This window comes from Chiloscyllium punctatum, chromosome 3 (genome assembly GCF_047496795.1).
Source record: "Chiloscyllium punctatum isolate Juve2018m chromosome 3, sChiPun1.3, whole genome shotgun sequence".
NCBI classification, from domain to species: Eukaryota; Metazoa; Chordata; class Chondrichthyes; order Orectolobiformes; family Hemiscylliidae; genus Chiloscyllium; species Chiloscyllium punctatum.
In genome coordinates this window covers 19,805,403-19,828,523 of record NC_092741.1, presented here as the reverse complement: position 1 = coordinate 19,828,523, position 23,121 = coordinate 19,805,403, and the positions used below count along the sequence as shown (strand labels likewise).

The 23,121-nt window shown below is 40.5% G+C and overlaps 1 protein-coding gene across 1 annotated transcript in view; it reads right to left on the bottom strand.

Moving 5' to 3' along the window:
- The window catches only part of LOC140456550 (serine/threonine-protein kinase MRCK alpha-like), a 567,354-nt gene that overhangs the window by 102,891 nt on the left and 441,342 nt on the right, over positions 1-23,121 (bottom strand). Inside the window, 3 exon segments of the mRNA XM_072550745.1 lie at positions 5,191-5,339; positions 5,972-6,077; positions 20,269-20,393. Of these exon segments, the coding sequence (XP_072406846.1) occupies positions 5,191-5,339; positions 5,972-6,077; positions 20,269-20,393 (380 nt within the window).

Below are 23,121 nucleotides of genomic sequence, written 5' to 3'. Positions count from 1 at the left end.
CTTACTTGCCAGGCCTCTTGCATTGAAGTAAATGCAGTTTAATTTATCAGTCTGCTCATTCTTGTTCTCTGCTCCAAGCTCTTGTCTGCCATAACTGTTTGACTTGCTTCCCTTACCTACTGTACCAACCTCAGCCTTTTTTCTTGTAATCCCTTTGGTTTCCCGCCCTTACTAGTTTAAAGCCTCCCGAGTGACACTAGCTGTCAGGATATTGGTCCCCTTCCAATTTAGGTGGAACCTGTATCTCACATATACGTCATTTCTACCCTTGAAGAGATCCTAATGATTCAAAACTGTGCATCCTTACCCTCTGTACCAGCTCCTCAGCTGCACATTCATCTGCTCTATCCTTCTCTCACTAGCACAAGGCACTGGGAGTAATTCAGATGTTACTACCTTTGAAGACTTACTTTTTAACCTCCTCCTAATTTTCTATATCCTTGCTGCATAACCTCATCCCATTCCCTACTGTGTCATTGGTACCAACTGAATAGAAGACTAAAAGCTTTGACAAATGTGCCTTTTCCAGCGATACTCAAGTTCTATACAACAAAGACTCATTTCATTAATAACATTTTTATTCTTGTTGCCAAAATGGGTAATTTCACAATTTCCAAGAACTCCTTCACATGACTGAAACTTCAGACTGCCTTTTAGTAACAAAACAGACAATAAGCAGCTGCAGGCCCAACTAAAACCTGCCCCTACTCTTGACATCTTATAAACCTTGATTTCCAAGAAGAATCCTACATATATCTGAAAAGTGAACTCATTCTTAGTGGGCAAGAATCATATTACAGTGCATCCAGCTGCACCAAACAATTCCACCAGAACAGCCAACTGCAAGAATCTTCACTGGACATTGACTTATTGGAATTGAAGAGTTACCGGACTCGGAACATTCCTCCACATAGATGCTGCCAGAACTGCTGAATTTCTTTAGCAATTTCTGTTTTTGTTTTGGATCTTTAGCATCCGTAGTACTTTGTTTTATTTTATTGACTTGCTGGACTCTAATTAATGTGAATTATTCCGACTACCTTTTTCTTTACTGTTGTTTTGTTTTCCCCCTTCTATGCTTTGTGAATGCATTGCAAAAAAAAGTCTCCCTGTGATTGAGAACCTGTGTTCATTTTATCTTTAACCTTGAAGAGTGCTTGTTGAGAGTTGTTTAAAAATTGGATTGCACAAGCAGTAGACTGGGATGAATGTATAGTGGATTGCTTCAAAGTGATTGGAACGAGATCAGCCAGCTGGACCATAGAGAATATGAGTTCCCTGTTTGGGGCTATTAATCTGGCCCAATCAGGGAGCCTTGGCTGATAGATAAAAAGGAGAGTGTCAGACATACTGACACCCTGGTGTCTGACTGTGTGAGACAGTACTATACTCAAGGATTGTTCATGTATAAATAAAGGCTCCATGGTGACAGGATATCGGCCTCTGTGGTGTTATTTCAGGAACATAAGATAAAAATAACAAGAAATTAAAATTTATCTGCTTTAATCAGAAGAGGACAACTATAAAATAACTGAATTCACCTTTTTCTCCCTCCATAACATTATAAAATCAGCTCTCAATACCTTTCACATACATGATATAGTCTTAGAAACTTGGGGAAAACCCTACTCTCATCAGTCACCAGTATCTTTATCGAATGTACATGATATCTAGTTGTTAACCCACCTGCTTTAGGGAATCCATTTTCTCTATTTACTCTTTCACCTTGAAATTGTCAATTATGTTACCTTTTAATCTTTCCCTTCCAATAATATTTTGAACTTTTTACATAACAGGAGTTGCTTAACCGTGGTAACATCTGATAAGACTTCTCTGTAGTCTTTCTAAAACCTTTACCACTTTACCATCTGGAATAGTTTACAATAGCCCAGCTGAGACATAAGCAATGATTTATAATGTTTTAATATGATCCCTTTGCTTTTACAGCAAACCTTTTATTAACTGGCATCAATGGGACCAGGAGCGTGCTGAATGATCAAATATTCTGGATTATAAAGAGGTACACATCACCTGAGCAAACCCTGAACAAGCGAACCTTTGAGAGATCAACAACTCTCAAATATCTATGTAAAAACATGAACACACCTCCTAAAATCAACATAAAAACACACTGTAAGAGAAATATAATGCAGAGGGTATACACATCACCCATATACTTTATTTACAGCATAAGTACTCAAGACATTGTGGTATATAATTTTGCCGGTTTAAAGAATGCTGTTGATAATGTGCCAGTTAACACAACGTTTGCTGTATATTCTATTCTTCTAATTGATAAACCACCTCACCAGTGTTTCCTGATGATTGAAGGATTGTGTATATGGGCAGTAAGGCCTCTTTGCCGAGCCACATGTTTCACAATTATGTTATTCATACTACAGTGTATTTCCGTTGTAGTCTACCCAAATGTATCACTGTACACATCTCAACATTGAACTCTATCTGCCATCCTACACCATCCTATCTACCTGTTTCACCAGACAATAACTAGCTTCATCAGCTTTGCCTAGTTTTTAAAATACTCTTTCAAAACTACAGTTTAGGTCTAGGTTACAAACTTTGAAAAGAGTAAAGTGCCCAAAACTAACCTTTGGCAAAGAACATTGTTACCTGCCAGAGTTTCAACAAAATCCATCCACCTACTACTCTTTGCTTCTTATCCTAATTTTTAAAAATCAATACTACTAGGTTCTGTTTAATTTCATTGTCTCAATAAGCCTTCTCCATGACATTTTGTTGATTTTCTTACAGAAAGTCACATATAATATCTGCTGTACTACTTTAATAACCAGGAAGGCTAATCAAAACATTTAATCAGGTTTGCCAGACAAAATGTACCTTTCACAAAACTATACTGGGTCTCCTTGGCTACCCCATGTTTTTTCAAATGAAGGTTTGTTTTCACTTTGATTTTGGTTTCCAGTATTTTCTTCACCTGTCACAATCCCATGTTTAACTTCCATCTTGTCTTTCAGTATAACCATCAGATCATCTACATTCTTTGTGAAGCTGGGTACTAAGTATTTACTCATACAATTTTGACATTTGTTTCCACATGGATATTTCCTTTTGGGTCCTTAATTGGTCCAACCTTTCTGCCAGTAAAACACGTGTAAAATGTTTTCCATTCAATTCACTGCTGCTGAATCTTTTCTCGAAAATTCTCCTTGTCTAACATATTAAACTTTTCACTTCTTTCCATAATCATCCTCAATGTAGTTTTTGACATCTGTTGTGAGCTTTTTCCTGTTTTATATTAACATTTATTTCCCTTTGTCATCCAGGGTACCTGAGCTTTGGACATTTTGCTTTCCCCCTTCAAAGCAGGATGTTTAGTTAGCACTAACCTCTCCCATCCCCAAAGGTTTTCTATCACTGTTACTGATTTATTCCGGAATTAAATTTTCCAATCAACTTGTGCTAGATGCCTCCATAAAATTATGAAAATTAGATTTTCTCCCATTGAGCATTTTCACTTAATTTCTTGTCTCTTTCTTGTCTCTTTTCATTATTTTCTTGTCATTATTTTCTTGTCTCTTTCTACAATTCTTTTAAACTGAAGTACATTGTGCCCATTATTAGCTTGATGACCTCCTACAGTAACACAGTCTACTTGTTTTACTTCATATTAACAAGTTTTTAAGCATTATCTCGCAAGGCTCTTTGCAGCTTTTTCCAAGCGAAGGTCTACTGACAGCCATTTGAGATCTGATCTGTTTTCTACAGAAGATTTCTATATTATGCTTTAACTGATTGTAAATATTTTTAAAAATGAGCTTTCATGTTCTTGTTTAGTAAAGTTAATTGTATCTATCACTCACAAGACCAAAATACGTAACTAGTGGTATTCTGGGCGATAGATATCCCATGGCAATGTCTTAGATCAGTAATTAATTTAGTAGCTTCTGATAGCTGAGAAGGGCTATTTTACGTGTTAACATATGCACTGACAAATGGGATAAGAAAATTCAATTATTGAGACAGCTGAATCATGAGGGTGCGATGCTGACAGGGAAACATTAAAATCCCAAGATGAGAGAATTTGCTTGTTTCCACAGGGTGTCTGTCAACCTCAAGAGGTATATTTCTATTTTAAAAGATTCATTCATGGGACATGGGCATCAGTGTCTGACCAACATTTATTGGTCGTCCCTAGTTGCCCTTTACAAGATGGTAATGAACTGCCTCCCTGAACCACTGCAGTCCATTCGCATTGAAATGATTCCATTGGTATAAAAGCAGCTTCGATTAGTCTGGACATCTGAATCCAGAGTCGTGAGTGTGTTGCTGGAAAAGCACAGCAGGTCAGGCAGCATCCGAGGAGCAGGAGAATCAATGTTTTGGGCATGAGCCCTTCTGAATTCAGAGTCCATTTGAGGTCACAACATGAAGATCTTCAAAAGGACTACATAATTGAAGGGACTGATCACTTTCTAAGCCATGTCAGAAATACATTCATATGAACATGCAAATTAGAGCGGGGCCATTCTGTGTTTTGAGCCTATTCTACCATTTGATCTGATAACGTCTCAACTCCACTTTCTGATACCATTTGATTCCCTCGTTAGTCAAGAAGCTATCCTACACCATCTTAAAAATATTCAATGATCCAGCTTCCATCATTCTCTGGGGATGTGAGGTCTATAGTCTCACTATCCTCTGACAAAAATTCTTCTCATCTGTGTTTTAAGTCGGAGAGCCCTTATTTTAAATAGAGTCTTGTAGTTTTCCACAAGGGGAAGTCCTTTCAGCATCCATACTGTCAAATCCCTACAGGACTTTACATGTTTCAATAATATGTTCTTAAAGTTACAAATTAATTCTATCCTTCCTTTTTAAATATGCCATCATTGTATTCCTTGTAGTTTACTGCTCTAATAATTATTTGATTTGCAAAAACATCCACCATGTACACTAGCATCTGGGAATCAGCATTACTTTGAGTGCTCAAATGTATATGAAACTGCAATTCTTAAATCTGGAAATACTGTCTCAGACACAGTTTACATACAAATAGAAAGTTCTTCTATTAGGATATTGGCTCTTGTTATGAAAATTGCCTAGTTCTGAATACAGATAAAATATGTATTGGGTGAAAGATGAACCATAACTGGGAAAAGCAGGCAGTTCTTACTCAGCACAAACGTTGATACAGTTTAGTGAGCTCACCATTCTGTAGATATGCTGGCTGCTTTGACCTTATTAAGCTCGTCCTGGATTGCCTGTTTGGCTCGGATCTCTGCATCGAGTGCTGATTGTAGTTCCAATCGAGCTGACATGTCTACTTTCTGCGACCGACGCATCTTCCATGGCATATCCTGAGAGAGAGAGACAAGAGGCAGAATTACTGACGGGAAAAAGAGAAAGGGAATCATTTGATTATATTTTACAACAGTATATGCTGTTGATTTGTTCTTTAAAAGATGAAGACAACTTTGAAAGGTGCATCTATTTCACACAGTTAGTACTTGGCATCAATAACTGCAAGTTCCAAGTGTGGCTTAGCTTCCAACACAAGCTGGTCTGAAGACAGAATAGGAACATAAATGATTCAAATGTCTTGCACTTATTTTTATAAGAAATTACTAATTTTATGGTTTGGTTAATTCCTTTTACTGAGAGCTGTGGGACATGTGATCAATGGTAACAACAAGGGTACTTAGGGTGGCTTTTGAAACTTGCGCACTTTTTTCATTACTGACAAGTTCATACTGAATCAACTTAAGGTGGCTAGGATTCAGCCAATATATGAGAAGTAAGGGAGTCTAAGTACATAATAGGAGATGGAAAGTTTAGCAAGTGGCTTTGTCCTGATGAATTGGCCGTCGTGGTGTGGACAGCCTAGATGCACCAGTTATTTTATTGTCCATACACGTGTAAGAGCTTGCACCTGGAAAGAAAAGGATAACCGGATTCTAACAGCCCAGAATTAAAGAAGGATGATCCTTACTGTTGCTCGTACTCCTAAACTGGAATTTCTCAAAGATTCCAATTCCTCAGTCATCTTAGTTGCCAGTGCTTGAAGGTAGCCTCGAGCATCTTTCTCATCACTTACCCTGCAAACAGCAAAGACAGTTAAATCATACTTACACACTGGAGGCTGCAACTCAGAGAAGAACTGAGACAGGCAATGGTTTGGATAGAATATTCAGCAGAAGGTTTTAACCATGAAGGGTGGAGAAAAACTGAGGAAGCATATTTAACTCAATTTAAAATACTGTCACATTTCATGATATCTGTATCCAGCCAGTGAATCCATCTTGTAGTGACTTATAAATATTTACAGCATAGAAGGCCATCCAGCCAATTGTGTCCACTCAGGTCAACAAACAGATTAACTATGTTAATCCCATTTTCCTGCTCTTGGCCAATAGCTCTGGAAACTAAGGCTAGTGATTATCTAATAATGCTTAAAAGCTCAAGATCTTCTAACTCAATTATCCTTTCAGACAAAGAGTTTCATATTCTCATCAATAACTGGGTGAAAAGAATTCTCAACTTCCCTCTTAGTCTTATATCTCATATCATAAGTCTATGTCTGCTGCTAACTGATGTCTCTACTAATGTAAAAAGTACCTTCCTATCCAACCTATTCATGCCTCTCATAATCTTATGGCCCTCTATAAGGTCCCCTCTCCACTTTAGCTGCTCCTAGGAAACAGCTCCTGTCTATCAAATGTTTCCTCATAGCTCAGAACCTCCAAGCCAGGCAGCATCCTGCCTTACTAATGTTTCCATGATATGCAAACCTCTTGCTCATATCCCATTCCTCTTCAGGAAGTCTCTCTCTCTCCTACTGTATTTTTATAAAGAAAGTCATCATGGTGACAGAAATACTTACAAGTTATTCATTAAACCCCTTCACAGATACAGACCAAACACACATGCCGCTAGTTCAAAATCCAAATCCCAAAACAAACAATTGTAAAATGCATACAAAAGACACAACTTCATCAAATGCAATAGGAAGCTTCATAATGTACTGTGGAAGGAACAATACCTGCAAGTCAGCATAAGTAGTGCTTACATATCCAGCATAACTTTTTTGGAGCTACCACCTTTTAATCTATCTCAAATGAGAGTGAGGATAAACAAAATGGCTTATAATACAGAAGTGCTGAGTGGTATTTATTACCAAAGGGAGTGGTTGAAACTGACAGTATACATGTGTTCACTAAATAAATACCGGAAGGACAAAGAAATAGATGGTAATTTAGATGACGAAGGAGGGGAGGATGCTGGGATGGAGCATAAACACCAGCATGGACTGGCTAGGCCAAATGGCATTCGTACCATATACCCATCATGATCCAATGGAAACACTACTTAAAACTGCTGGCAGTGCAATAAGAAGCAGGGTAAGAGGTAAATCTAGGGCCGATGCCAAGAAGTTCTTTCTCCTATACAGGAAATTGTGGTATTGTGGTTATGGTACTCGGCTAACAATAAAGAGCCATAGACTTATGCTCTGTGACCACAAGTTCACTAATGAAGCTGGAACTAAATGCTAGTCTCATTATCATGAAACAATTAAATTGTTGCAAACAGAGACATGTTGTCAAGTTTTTTTTTTGCTTTGTACTGATCAGGGTAAGTCCAAGAATGCCAAATTGTAAACAATGCAATACGTCTGTAACATAGGAGACAAGGCATTAGCATTAGAAATAGGCTATCAAGTGGCATAGATCATGTTACACAGATGTCAGGAAATTCACACCTCTCGCAAAAATCTATCACACTTTGACACTCAACAGCATTACCATCACTGCATGCCTCACTATCAATATCCTGAGGTTATCGCTGATCAGAAACTGAATTGCAATGAATTTAATTACCGTGGTTACAATAAATGCCAGAGGCTTGGAATACTATAGTGAGTAACTCACATCCAGACCCCATAACGGCTGCCCACTTTCTACAAGTCAGGAATGTGATGGAATACTCCCCTTTGCTTGAATGAGTGCAGCTCGAGCAACATTCAAGAACTTTGACACCTGCCTACTTGTTTGGCACCACATCCACAAACTTCCGCTCTTAGCGGCTCAGTAGCAGCAGTGTGAACTATCCACAAAATGACCTGCAGTAATTCACCAAGATTTCTTCGGCAGCACCTTTCAAATTTGCCATGTGCTACCATCTAAAAGGACATGGACAGTACAAACATGGGAATACCATCCCTGCAAGTTCCTCTCCAAGCCACACAGCGTCATGATTTAGAAATCTATTCGCGTTCATGTTACTTTGTTAGAATCTTGGTAACCCCTCTCTACTAGCATTGCGTGTGCGCCTACACAAAATGGGCTGCAGCATTCTGAAGGCAGCAGGCCATCACCAGCTTCTCAAGGGTTAACAAAGATGGATAATCAATGCTGGCCTACCAGCAAGTCTCATGTAAATAAAAAATAGTTGGCCATTTGCTTTCTATTATAAAGAAAAATTCAAAGAGGAAGTCCCACCATCTGTGGTTAACTAAAACATTTTAAAGTAAATGTCAAATTTAAAGAGAAAGTATATAATTGTGCTAATGTCAGGTGACTGGGCAGAGCAGAAAGAACAAGAGAATGGCTCAAAGGTGAATCTGAACAATCAGAGCATGAGAGAAGGCTAGCTAGAAATGTAGTGAAGGGTTAGCTTCTATAGTTAGTGGAAAGAAAACTGCATAAAGTTAAAGTTGATCCCCTTGATTGAGAATGTGGAGTTAATAGTAGATAATAAAGAAAAGCTGAAAATGTGTTGCTGGAAAAGTGCAGGTCAGGCAGCATCCAAGGAACAGAAGAATCGATGTTTCAGGCATAAGCCCTTCTTCAGGATAATAAAGAAAAGTCCATATGTAATAAGTATCTTGTTTTGTCTTCACCAAAGAGCATTCAAAATTAATCCCAGTAATAGAGGTAATTCAGGAGGTGAAAGGGAGAGAGGAATTTGGTAAAATAATAATCACTAGGCAAGTCGTACTGAGCAAACTGATGGGCTGTGGGCTGACAAATCTCTGGGTCCAGATGGGCTCCATCCTGCAGTATTAAAAGGAGACTGTGACATAGTGATAATGTCACTGAGACAGGAGTAATGGGTGCCAGCAGGTAGGTCTGACCATTATCAGATCAGTTGTGATCTTATTGTCTGGTGGAAAGAGCTTGAGGCCCCGGTCAACTATTTTTTATTTACATGAGACTTGCTGGTAGGCCAGCATTGATTGTCCATCTTTGTTAACCCTTGAGAAGCTGGTGATGGCCTGCTGCCTTCAGAATGCTGCAGCCCATTTTGTGTAGGCGCACACGCAATGCTAGTAGAGAGGGGTTACCAAGATTCTAACAAAGTAACATGAACGCGAATAGATTTCTAAATCATGACGCTGTGTGACTTGGAGAGGAACTTGCAGGGATGGTATTCCCATGTTTGTACTGTCCATGTCCTTTTAGATGGTAGCACATGGCGAATTTGAAAGGTGCTGCCGAAGAAATCTTGGTGAATTACTGCAGGTCATTTTGTGGATAGTTCACACTGCTGCTACTGAGCCGCTAAGAGCGGAAGTTTGTGGATGTGGTGCCAAACAAGTGGGCAGGTGTCAAAGTTCTTGAATGTTGTCTGAGTATTCTGAAATATCCCTTTAAGTATCTTCCCTGCTTTTTTACTGATCGATCTCCTAGCCTAGTATTCCAGTTCATTTCAGTTACCTCAGTTTTCATGTACACAGTTGTCCTTATTTAAGCTTAAAATACTGGTCATAGACCACTCTTCTCCCTTTCAAACTTGATATATAATTCAATGATATTATGACTACTGCTACCTTTACTGAGGTCATTTGTCCATCTTGTCACAATACCATGTGAAGTATCGCCAACTCCTGGTTGGCTCCAGAACGTGATGCTCTAAGAAACTATCACAAAAGAATTCACTGAACCCCTGTTCCCTACTATTACCAATCTGATTTTTCTACTTTATATGGAGAATAAAACAACCCATGATCTTTGCAGTCTCTTATTATAAGTACTCAATATGACTTCTTTATGTATTGGCCTACAGTATGGCTACTGTTAGGGGGCCTGTAGACCACTCCCATTATTCGTCCTTGTCCAATTTGACATTCTGATCTCCTGAGTTATCTCTAACACCACACCAACACCATCTTTGATTTTTTAACTATCTTCATAACTTCTTGAATGCTCAGAATGATAATGATCCTGGAGGATCTTGACAGACTATTTCTCTCTATGAGAAAATCTAAAACAAAGTATGACTATTTAAAAATAAGGATTTGCACATTAAAGACAGATAAGGAGAATGCTTTTCAGAGGACTGTATGCCTTTGGAACTCTCTTCTTCTTCAACGGGCAGTGAAAGAATAGCCCTTGAATATTTCTCAGGCAGAGATGGAAAGATTCTTGATAAGCAACTGGGGGAAAGGTAATTTGGGGTGGAGTAATCACATCAACCATCAACTTGTGGAATGGTCAAACCCTGTTCCTAAATTGAATGTTTGTATGGCACCTATTAAAAACCTAGGTAACATGCTGCTTGAATCAATCATATGATTATTAGGAAATATGCTCTATGTGTTTGGCATTACAGAAACAATGAAATTCAGGTATAATGTTATTCAATCGTATGATAAGCAGTAGATATTTTGGACTGATGGCACCAAACTAATAGTGAAAATTACCACTGGGTAGCCATTGCACAAAGCAGCATGAAACAGCTTCCTTAGTTTGTTGTTAGAATCTTTCAGCTTGCTGTAAGTGACCTGAATTTTATTACAGGTGGGAACACAACAGGACATACAAAGCTAATGGAATGTGAAGCAACAGGCTGAAAAGAATTAATGCAGAGAGGTGGGAAATGGTACATTCTGGTAGGACGAAAAGAGGCATTACATTTCTAAAGGGGATGCAGGAGCAGAAGGCGTGTGGGTGTATGCACATAAGTCACTGAAAATGGCAGGGTGCATCAAAAATACAGAGAATAAAGCAAAGAGAACCTTGTGTTTTTAAAAACAGAGGCACAGAGAGTACAAAGAATGGAAGTTATGGCAAACTTGTATAAATAATTGATGTGGCCTTAACTGGAGCACTATTAGATCACACATTAGGACAAATGCGTTGGCATTGGAGATGGTGCAGGAAAAATTCAGCTACGTGGATAGATTGAAGAACCTGGGTCTCCTCCCTTTGGTGAACAGAAGGGAGAGTGGAGATTTAATGGAAGCATTCAAAATCACTGGACAGATTGGATATGGAGAAACTGTTCCTATTAGAGATAGGGCTGAAAACCAGAGGACTGTGACTTACATAGTTGCTTTGTGATAGAGGATTTCAGCATTTCTGAAAAAGACCCATTTTGTCAAAGTTTTCAACTTTCATTCATCAGGCCAACTGCAAGAAATATCAAAGTCAGAAGAATAGAAGGAGGGCACTGATCTGTTGGCAAGTAGACTCTAATTGGTAGAGATGTTGCTATGGAAAATACACTAGTTAATGATGACTGACAGTTAAGTGTCAAATTTTGTTTAAATTCTGAGTTAGGTGGGGTGACTGACTGGTCAAAGCGTTGCCCTGAGAGGTGAACCAGAAAATTAATGCTACCTATTTTGTTGAGTTAAGACAGATATAATCTGGGCAGGTGTTCTTTAAGGCTTTGAGTATCAACATATATATAACTTCCAGTGTACACAAGTTTCACTATATTGTGAGCCAGACTAATAACCTTTAATTGGCTGTCAATGTAATTCTTCTCATACTTGGGATTGTTTGGCAAATGTTATCCAGTCACAGATTCCTATCTAATGTGGAACATATACGGAGAGGTTTGCTAGCACTGTTGTGTGGGTATGGTCAGTACCTTGCTGGTCGTGAACAGCCGAAGGGGCATTCTGTTTGATACCATTTGCCAATATTTGGGACGTTTGGCCTTCATCACACTGGCAATGAAAGTCATATAGCCCATTAGTCATTTGTATTATGGATTGGCAGCAGTATCTGTTGGTGGTCAGCACCACTCCTGATGCTACTGCATGATGCATCTGTTGCTCAAACCTTTGTAACACCTTATCCTTCCAGGGTAATTTGTGGTTGGCTGAGCACTTTTGAGGACTACATGTGGTGGCCTGAGACTGTTCAAACATCTGCACAATGAACAAGGAAAAATGATCAGGTCTGTGTTCTTCTCCCATCTGATTGGTTGATGCACCTTGTTTCAGCATCAAGCTTGCAGAGTGAATAAATAGCTCAGGTCCTATTTACCATGTTGCTGATTAGGCCAATCTTAAAGTGAGTGCAACACTCAACAAAACAAATGACATCCATTCCCTGGTTCATGTCTCAGGACAATACCCACACCAATCAAGGTAAAATTTAAATAAAGGTTTGTAATTACACGTCAGTCATCATTAACTAGTGCATTTGACACTGCAATGCCTCTGCCGATCAGAGTTCAGTTGCCAACCAATTAGCATTCTCCTCTCATTTAGCATAAATGCTGTTTCCCTTTTTCATTGGTATTGTGTGCAAATTGGCCTGATAGGTACAAAATGGAAAGCTTTGACAAAATCTGTATTTATTCAGCAATAGACTAATTTAAGGTGACTGGCAAAAAAAAATCAGAAATAACATTAATTTTATGCAGTGAGCAGTCTGGATCTGGAATGCACCGACATGTACGGTGAGGCAAATTCAAGTACAGTTTTCACAGATTCATATAAATCATAGGAAGCTAACATCACAGAAAGAGAACACTTGGCTGTGGTATGTCTGCGCCAAAATACAAGATATCAGGCAGGAAAAAGATACCTAGCCTAATCCTACTAATCGGCTTTCAATTATCTGTAGAGAAAAATGTTGTACAGCCAGGGGAAAAGACTAGGGGACTACCTCAATAGTTCTTGAAGAGAAATAGAATCGCCATGACTGGCTGAAAGGCCTTCTTCTGTGCTGTGGTCAATCTATGACTTCCAGGCAAATATTTGGATATGGCTGTAAAACCCCTCGTGACCACAATGTGGCAGTAGACAACTACATTTCACCAACAACAAAGCTAAATCATTAAACCCCTGACCAGAGCAACCGTGAATAGATGAATTACAGTTTCACGGTCATGTGCCAGTTTATATCTTTAATAAATAAGATAAAACAGGCTTGTTTTGTAACCAATGAAATTAACATTGCACTAAAGCATACAGGCTGCTCAATAACTTGAGTGCTGCAAAAATGCTTGTAAACTAAAGATGCACAAAATTACAAAATTTTACATTTCAAAATTCACTACAAATACTTCAAATCCCATCCATTGCCTGGCACAATTAAACATTCAAAGCTGCTCCTGCTAATTTTGGAGTGAAACATATTTCTTTTGTTCACTCGAAGGACACAGGCATCACTGGTTGGGCCAGCATGCATTGCCTATCCCTAGTTGCCCCTTGTGAAGCTGGTGGTGAGCTACTTTCTTGAACCGCTGCAGCCCATGTGCTATTTTCATCCTTTGTTTTCCTTTCTAGCAGTTGGTACAACTGAATGGTCTACTAGGCTATCTCAGAGGGTAGTTAAGCTTCCATATTGATGTGGGTTTGGAGTCACGTATAGGCCAGATGAGGTAAGGATGATAGTTTCTTCCCTAAACGAAATTGGTGAATCAGATGTGGCACTACAACAGATTGCAAAAGGCTTCCCATACAGTGAATTACTGTGAAGTGCAGTCAGTATTATTTGTTGAATGAGCACCAGCAATCCTAATGTAACTTTGTTGTGTACAACAAGATCATACAACTAACTGAAGGGGCATTTAATCTACGTCAGCTGAGGAAGTAAAGTTGCTCAGGGGACCAGGAGAACTTCCTGCTAATTTCTGAAGAATATCATGCATTTTTTTTAAACATCCATCTGAACTATGGAAGCAGAAAGAGCTTTGTTTAGACTATATTAGATTAGATTCTCTACCGTGTGGAAACAGGCCCTTCAGCCCAACAAGTCCACACCAACCCTCCAAAGAGTAACCCACTCAGACCCATTTCCCTTTGACTAATTCACCTAACACTATGGGCAATTTAGCATGGCCAATCAGCTGATCTGAACATCTTTGAACTGTGGGAGGAAACCCATGCAGACATGGAGAGAATGTGCAAACTCCACACAGACAGTCGCCCAAGGCTGGAATTGAACCTGGGACCCTGGTGCTGTGAGGTAGAAGTACTAATCACTGAGTCACTGTGTTCTGCCACTTCTCTGAAAACAGCACCTCCAAATGTGCAGCTCTCCCTCAGTACTAGAAGGTTGCACCAGGATGGGCAATGGGTTCAACCCCCACAACCTTCTGGCTCAGAGGCGAGACTGCTATCAAATGAGAACAGTGCAAACCAGGAGAAACAATCTACTTATTTGATAGTACAAAATTTGACATTCAATGGTGTAACCATCACTGAATCCCTCACTAACAATGTCTTAGGGGGTAACCATTGACCAAAAACTCAACTAGACTCACCACATAAACACAGTGGTTATAAAAGCAGGTCACAGGCCAGGAATACTGTTGCAGGTAACTCACCTCCTGACTCCCCAAAGCCTGTTCACCCTCTACAAGACACAAGTCAGGAATACTCCCTACTTGCCTGGATGAGGGCAGTTCCTACAACACTGAAGAAGCATGCCACCATCCAGGACAAAACAGCCCACATGACACCATATCCACCGATGTTCAGAAACAGCACTGATCACGCACTGCAGAAATTCACCAAAGGTCCTTCGACAGCACCTTCTAAATCTGTGACCACTTCCATCTAGATGGACAAGGGCAGCAGACACATTGGAAGACCACCTCTGTCAAATTCCCCTTCAAGCCACTCACCATCCTGACTTGGAAATATATCGCCGTTCCTTCACCGTTGCTGGGTCAAAATCCTGAAATTCCCTCCCTAAGAACATTGTGAGTCACTCTATAGCATGTGGACTGTGGCAGTTCACGAAGCCACCTTCTCAAGGGCAATGAGGGATGGACAACAAATGCTGGCCCGGCCAGTGACACCCACAACCCACAAATGAATTTTAAAAAACCATTGCTGATAGGAAAAACATCCAACCCCACATCAATATGGAAGCTTAACTGCCCTCTGCAATGGCCTAGTAAGCCATACAGTTCTACTAACTGCTAGAAAGGAGAATAAAACAGCACATTGACTGCAGTGGTTCAAGAAAGCATCTTCCATCACCAGAACAAATGCAAAAATGTCAAATTTCAAATGATCATAACTGTTTATATTAAAGAAGAAAGAAGTGCTCACTAGTTGGCAAGTCAATACTGATCGGCAGAGCTGTTGTCATGGAAAAGACCACATAAAACTATGCATTTCCTTACCTCCTGGATCATTCAAACAAGATGCTAGGCTTATTTGCATTAAATGTGCATCTGTGGTTGTATGTATGTTGCTTCTGGCAACTGTAAATGAGTGATATTATGAGCTTGTCTGAGGATCTTAAATTGGCTGTTAATACAAATACTAACAAATTCCATTGCTACCATGTAGTGGCTACATGAGTAGTATGTTCCATTAATAAGATACTGCTGTCAGTCCAGATGTTCTCTGCTTACCACATGATGAAGTAAGGAGCCATATAAATTTCACTGTTGGTGTGATGCTAAATTCATAGGCGCACACCCCAATGTTTGGCCTATTGAATCAAATGCCATTTTTAATTGTTTGATCATAATAGAGTACAAACTGTATTCAATCAGCCTACACGAGCAAACCCAAAACAAAACATCTCTTGTTAGATATGATTCTGAGACAGGGCAGCACTTGTTGAACAAACCTTAGTAAGCTAACTTGACCTTTTAACAATTAACATCCTTAACACCTATGGCATAAATCGTTGTGTTCTCTTTGAAATTTGCATTTGATCTGCTCATTGATTAAGTATCGTGTGGGAATGTGTGAAATTGCCCACTTTGGCAGGAATCTCATAACAGCAACATATTATTTAACTGGAGACAGATTGCAGACTCAGATAAAGTAATGGGTGTCCTTAGACATGAATCACAAAGTTAGCATGCAAGTACAGGAAACAATTAGAGAAGCAAATAGAATGTTGTTGCTTATTGCAAAAGGAATGAAATGTAGCAGTAAGGATGAACTGTTACAATTCTACAAAGGGGTTGGTGATACCAGATCTGGGGTACTGTGTACAGTTTTAGTTGCTTTATTTAAGAGAGGTTGGAGATTGATACCTGGGATAGGGGGTGCTATCCTAAGAGTTAAATATGAATAAGTTAGGAACGTATCCATTAGCAATTTGATGAATAAGTGGTGATTTTACTGAGACACACATGATGCTTAGGGTGACAGGGTGGATGCTGAAAGGATCTTTTCCTCTATTGGCGAGTTTGGAGGACACCGTTTAAAAATACTGAATCTTCAATTTAAGACATTAATGGAATTACTGGGAATGAACATATGATTACCAGTTGAAGTAGACCATTTGGCCCTACAAGATATTCCTGACATTCAATACAATCAATGCTCCTGTGGTTACTCCACATTTCTGCTTACCCCTGATAAACTTTCATTCCCTTGATCAGTTTAGTATTTGGTCAATGGTAACTCTCGGATGTTGATAATGGGGGGATTGAGTTATGGTAACACAATTCAAATACTTAGGGATATGGGTAGCTTTTCGCTTGTTGGAGATGATTATCGTCTGGCTCCCAAGTTCCCAGTAATTTTATACTTATATGTGGACCCTGAGGTCCGTGTATGGCAGTGATGTCCAGAACCACAAGTCAATGCTGCAAACGTCATCGGCACGCTGATTGATGTGTGCAGCAGCTTCGGGACAACATTACATGTAAAGGTTCACAGCTAAGGATTACTGATTTTCTTGCTTCAAGGACATTAGTGAACCAGATGATTTCTTTTTAAGTGACAACTGATGATACTGTGGCTAGCTTTCAGTTAGAACATAAGAGCTCAGTGCAAGAGTAGGCAAATTCAGCTCGAGTCTGATCATGACCGATCTCATCTCAGCCTCAACTCTATTTTCCTGCCATTCTCCATCATTCTTGAACCTGTTAATAATTAAAAATCTGTCTATCTCCTCCTTAAATTTATTCCATGTCCCGGCGTCTACTGCTCTCTGGGGTGGTGAATTCCACAGATTCACTACCTTTTTAGAGAAGCAATTCCTCCTCATCTCTGTCTTAAATCTGCCCCTCCCATAAAACCATGACCTCTCATTTTGGATTGTCCTGTAAGGAGAATCATCTATTCTATGCCTATTTGTCAATCCCATTTAGCTTCTTATATGGATTCCAGACTATTTTTATTTATCAAATAAATGTTTGGACAAAGGCTGTAGTTGAGTCCTGAGTGTCAGTGGGTAAGTTACTCGTTTGGAATTGTGCTTTATAGTACTATGAATGACACCTCCTGTCACTTTATTGGTGACTAAGAGTTAACCAAATGAGCTACTCTTCCTTTTAATTCCTATATCTGTATAAGACAAAAAGCTTCGCCAACATGTCTCTTTTTTCAGCAATATGCAAGGGAAGAATCATATAATGGAACAGAAAATGCTGTTATTACTTGGATTAAGCAAACATTTCAAGCCCTTAACAGGTTAAAACAACCACTCCAAAAACATGGGGAGATGCAATTCAAGGCCACGTGTCTCCAACTAGGATTGGAGCTGGATTCAGCAAGTGAAAGGCGGTTGAAAAAGCATTTTATTTAGGTGATTAGAATTAATTTTAACATTTGCAAGAGGATAGGTGACAGACTTGGAATAAATATAGGAGTGAATTTACAGATTTGTTTTTCAAAGTAAGACCTCAAATATGATAAATACCCCACGGTTGTGCACAGTGCCCCCTTCAATCTAACATCTGCTCTCACTTGCTGAGACTGCTGTTTACTTTCTGGATTGGGTCCAGTCATCCCACATTCAGATAATCCTCTGTGCAGAGGTGTACTTTATATTCGGTGAGATATACACGAAATGTGCTTCACTAAAGAGTGTGTTTATTTCCTAAAGTGCTGGCAGTAAGAGTGGCCAAGCCGGTGTGATCAATGTTTGAATATCAAGAGGCCATGACCAACAGGGAGCCTCCCTTTAACAACAATCTGAAATTAATTGAGTGGGTGATTTTTTTTTTTCAAAAAATAATCCTTTCAGTCACTCACCTCCACACATGCTTTTCTCAGCTGGGATTCTAAGGCAAAGTCAGTACATTTAGTTGATGTACGTTGCTAGAGTTGCTTGCATTCTAACAGAAGGGGGTTAAAAATAAGGACGCAGCTTAGGTAGCCCTTAGATAGAGAACATTATTATCTGCACTGTCTTGATTTCCTATTAGTATGTTTGTCTCCTGTATGTTTTTGCTCCAATGCTGACTGCCAGATATGTAACCGGGGAAAGGAAACTGACCGAGGGCCATAATATTTGCAGTATTCAGTATCCTCAGCTGCTTCTTGAAATGTCAGAGTGAATCTATTGACATGTAGCTGGCTTGGAGGTGATCAATATTCCTTTTAAATTTTCTTTGTACTCAATGGGCTAAAACTCCTGCCAGCATTACAGTCTTTGCCCCATGGCAGCTGACATTTTGGTCGATTTTCATGATGTCCCAAGCAGCCTGTTTAGTTCAAGGCACTTCCAGTCCCCGATCACTGTTCAGTGCACATGCATTTTAATTGAATACTTGTCTCCTCAAAGATCACACACTCGCTTCTCCCCTTCCCAATCCTACAGTCCTCCCTGTGCTCTCTTCTCTCAGTTCCTCCACTTCCTCCGTCCTCTCACTCCACCCACTCTACATTTCCACCCGATCCCACTCCACTTGCTCCACTCCCTCACCTACACTCTGTCCTGTTCCCTCTCACCCATTCTCTATCTCTGCTCACTATATTTGCTCTCCTCTTACCCTCCCCCCCATCACTCTCCCTCCTTACCTGGTATCCCTGTTACTATACTTAGCAGCCACCCATCCCACAACAGCACCTCCACTGCTCAGCACCGTGGCCTCACTTATATGGTTGCTAATTATATAGTAATTAAGCTTATTTGTACTCAGGTGATGGGCATTATTTGGCAATGCTCACATATATAGGAGAGGGAATGTTCTTGTTGTACAGTGATAGTGTCCCTACCTGTGAGCCAGAAGGTCCAATTTCAAATCCTGTCTGCTTCAGAGCTGTAGCATAAACATCTCTGAGCACATACATAGGAGAGGGGTCTTGTGGTGCAGAGGTAGGTTTCACTACCCCTGGACTGAGAGACCCAGGTTCAAGTTCCCTAGGCAAAAGTGAGGACTGCTGGAAGTCAGAGTCGACATTAGAGTGGTGCTGGAAAAGCACAGCAGGTCGGGAAGCATCTGAGGAGCAGGAAAATCAACGTTTCGGGCAAAAGCCCTTCCTTTTCCAGCACCACTCTAATCCAGGTTCAAGTTCCATCTACTTCAGGAGTGTGTATTAACATCTCTGAACAGGCTGATTACAAAAACAGGTTAAAAAAAAAATAGGAGCAATGTTTTTCTGTAGTGTAGGGACTAACACTATGTATGAAAAATCCCCAATTTGAAAGGAGGCAGGAACAGTCACCTTACTTTAGATTCTCGTATGATGACAAAGGTGCTCCTGTTTGTTAGTTAACACGAATAACACTAGTTACAGGGGCTCTGTGGTGCAGTTGTAGTGTCCCAGGTCCAAGTCCCACCTGCTGCAGAATTTTGTCATTACATCTCTGAACAGGATGATTAGTAAAATATCCACATATACAGGAGCAAGCTGAGTGTGGTTGTTGAATGAAGGTGTACAACACGGAGTGTGTATATCGACTTGAAAGCTTAAGTCTGTAAAGCTGGTTCAGGAACCTATTCTCCATTGCCTGTATATCCGAGCTTTAACACCAGAAGTTCCACAGCAGCAGTTTCAGGGAAAATCATCACCCTGGTTGTACCTTCAAATAAATCATCATGCTTGAACATGTATCCATATTCCTTCAGACTAACTAGGTTTAAGTCCTTGAACATCCCTAACTAATGCTTTGTGCCTGATGACAGGGGAGTTCCTGACAGTGCCGTGACCGGGAGTCCTGAGTGTCATAAACTATATAGACATTTGCATCTTTATTTACATTATATCTGCTTTTGCTGATAGTAGAATTCCAGAGTAATAGCATTCTTAAAAACCTGTAAGAGCATATTTTTTTCTCCCCATTCTTCAGCAGGCTGTTTTAAACTGTAGATAGCTAACAAGCAGTTAAATTCACTAACCACTGGATGATCTCTGTGATTTGGGCCTCCCAATGGGCCACTGATTCCTTCTTCTCTGCTAAGTCACGTAACTCTTCCTCCATCTGTTTGTTGCTTGCACTTAGCTTCTCAAACATGATAGTGAGCTGCATGACACCAAAAGCAAAAGTTGTTATTAGTCAATTTGTACATTACCCAATCAGATCCTTATGGCTTATTCATGATTTGCCTTACTCTACCCGTGGCACTGGTAGCAGCCTTAAGATCAGTACCTTGGAGATCCTATGTTTCAACTTACTTCTCTATGTACTGCTTTTATGACCTCATCCCACTTTTTTTAAACCTATCTCATTTGTAGCAATGTATATGACCATTGGATGCTCACTGCCTTTTTTTAAAATTCATTGGTGGGACTTGGGCGTTGCTGGCTGGCCAGCATTGATAGCCCATCCCTATTTGCCCTTGTGAAGGTGGTGGTGAACTGCCTTCTTGAATCACTCCAATCCACTTGCTGTGGGTTGACCCACAATGCCGGAAGGAAGGAATTCCAGGATTTTGACACAACAACTGTGAAAGAACGGTGGTATATTTCCAAGTCAAGGTGGTGAGTGGCTTGGAGGGGAACTTGTAGGTGATGGTGTTCCCAAGTACTTGCTGCCCTTGTCCTTCTAAATGGAAGTGGTCATGGGTTTTGATCTCTGGTGAATTTCCACAGTGCATCTTGTAGATATTACACACTGCTGCTACTGATCGCCAGTGGTGGAGAGATTGAATGTTTGTAGATGTGGTGCCAATCAAGTGGGCTGCTTTGTCCTGGATGGTGTCAAGCTTCTTGAGCGTTGTTGGAGCTGCACCCATCCAGGCAAATGGGGAGTATTCCGTCACATTCCTGACTTGTGCCTTGTTGATGGTGGACAGGCTTTAAGGTGTCAGGAGGTGAGTATCCCTAGTCTCGGACCTGCTTTTGCAGCCACTGTGTTTATGTAGTGAATCCAGTTGAGTTTCTGGTCAATGGTAATCCCAAGGATGTTGAGAGTGGGGGAATCAATGATGGTAATACCGTTGAATGTCAAGGGGCAGTGGTTAGAGTGTCTCGGTGTGAATGTTACTTGCCACTTGTTGACCCAAGCCTGTCCAGAACTTGGAGCATGGACGGCTTCAGTATCTGAGGGGTCACTAATGGTGCTGAACACTGTACAATCATCAGTGAACATCCCCACTTAGAACATAGAACAATGCAGCACAGTACAGGCCCTTCGGCCCTTGATGTTGCGTCATACTGTGAAAATAATCTGATGCCCATCTAACATACACCATTTCATTATTATCCATATGTATGTCCAATGCCCACTTAAATGCCCTTAATGTTGACGAGTCTACTACTGTTGCAGGCAGGCCATTCCACACCCCTACTACTCTCTGAGTAAAGAAATTACCCCTGATATCTGCCCTAATTCTAACACCCACCCAACTTAACGCCATGTCCCCTTGTGTTACCCTTCACCATCTGAGGAAATAGGCTCTCCCTGTCCACCCTATCTAACCCTCTGATTATCTTATATGTCTCAATTAAGTCACCTCTCAACCTTCTTCTCTCCAACAAAAACAGCGTCAGTTCCCTCAGCCTTTCTTCTTAAGATCTTCCCTCCATACCAGGCAACATCCTAGTAAATCTCCTCTGAATCCTTCCCAAAACTTCCACATCCTTCCTACAATGCAGTGACCACAACTGCACTCAATACTCCAGGTGTGGCCTTGCCAGTGTCTTGTGCAGCTGAGGCATGACCTTGTGGCTCTGAAACTCAATCCCTCTACCAATAAACACCAACACACCATATGCCTTCTTAACAACCCTATCAACCTGGGTGGAACTTTTAGGGATTTATGTACCTGGACACGAGATCTCTCTTTTCATCCATTATCATGTTTATCAGTGATACTCTCAGCTTTGCAGATGATCCACAGTGTCCCCAGCCCTGCTCCAGCTCCCTAACCTGGGTTATTCAGCTGGAGATGCTTCCTGCACAAAGGCTGGCTCTGGGCACTGGCAATGTTCCCTTGTTCCCACATATTATTTAATACCAAATAATATCAATTACTCATAGATCTATAGAGATGTACAGCATGGAAATAGACCCTTCAGTCCAACTTGTCCATGCCGACCAGATATCCCAACCTAATCTAGTCCCATTTGCCAGCACCTGGCCCATATCCCTCTAAATCCTTCCTATTCATATACCCACCCAGATGCCTTTTAAATGCTGCAATTCTACCACTTCCTCTGGCAGCTCATTCTGTGTGAAAAAGTTCTCCCTTAGGTCCCTTTTATACCTTTCCCCTCTCACCCTAAACCTATGTCCTCTAGTTCTCCACCTCTTTCAAACCTACACCACACCACTCCCCCTCCCCCTCCCCGCCCCCACACCACCAGGGAAAAGGCCTTGTCTATTTATCTTATCCATGCTCCTCATGATTTTATAAACCTTTATACAGTCACCCTTCAGCCTCCAAAGCTGCGCTGCAGGGAAAACAGTCCCAGCCTATTCAGCCTCTCCCTATGGCTCAAATCCTCCAACACTGGCAGCCACCCTTGTAAATCTTTCAAGTTTCACCACATATCTAGGGCGCTTAGTCCCTAGTCCTCATTACTATACAGTGTAGCCTCACAAATCATAAACCACAAAAAGAAAGGCAAAAGGCACCTCTTCTCCTCTGCATCAAATTCCCATTGTGCACCAAATGCCCAGAAATACACACTCACTCTGACTCTGTGTCACTCAGGATGTGTTCTCTACCTTGTGTGAAAATGCTCATTCGCCCTCCAAAAACTTGAAGTCACCCGATAATCTGCTGCCCTTGTCCTAACAAAGTCAT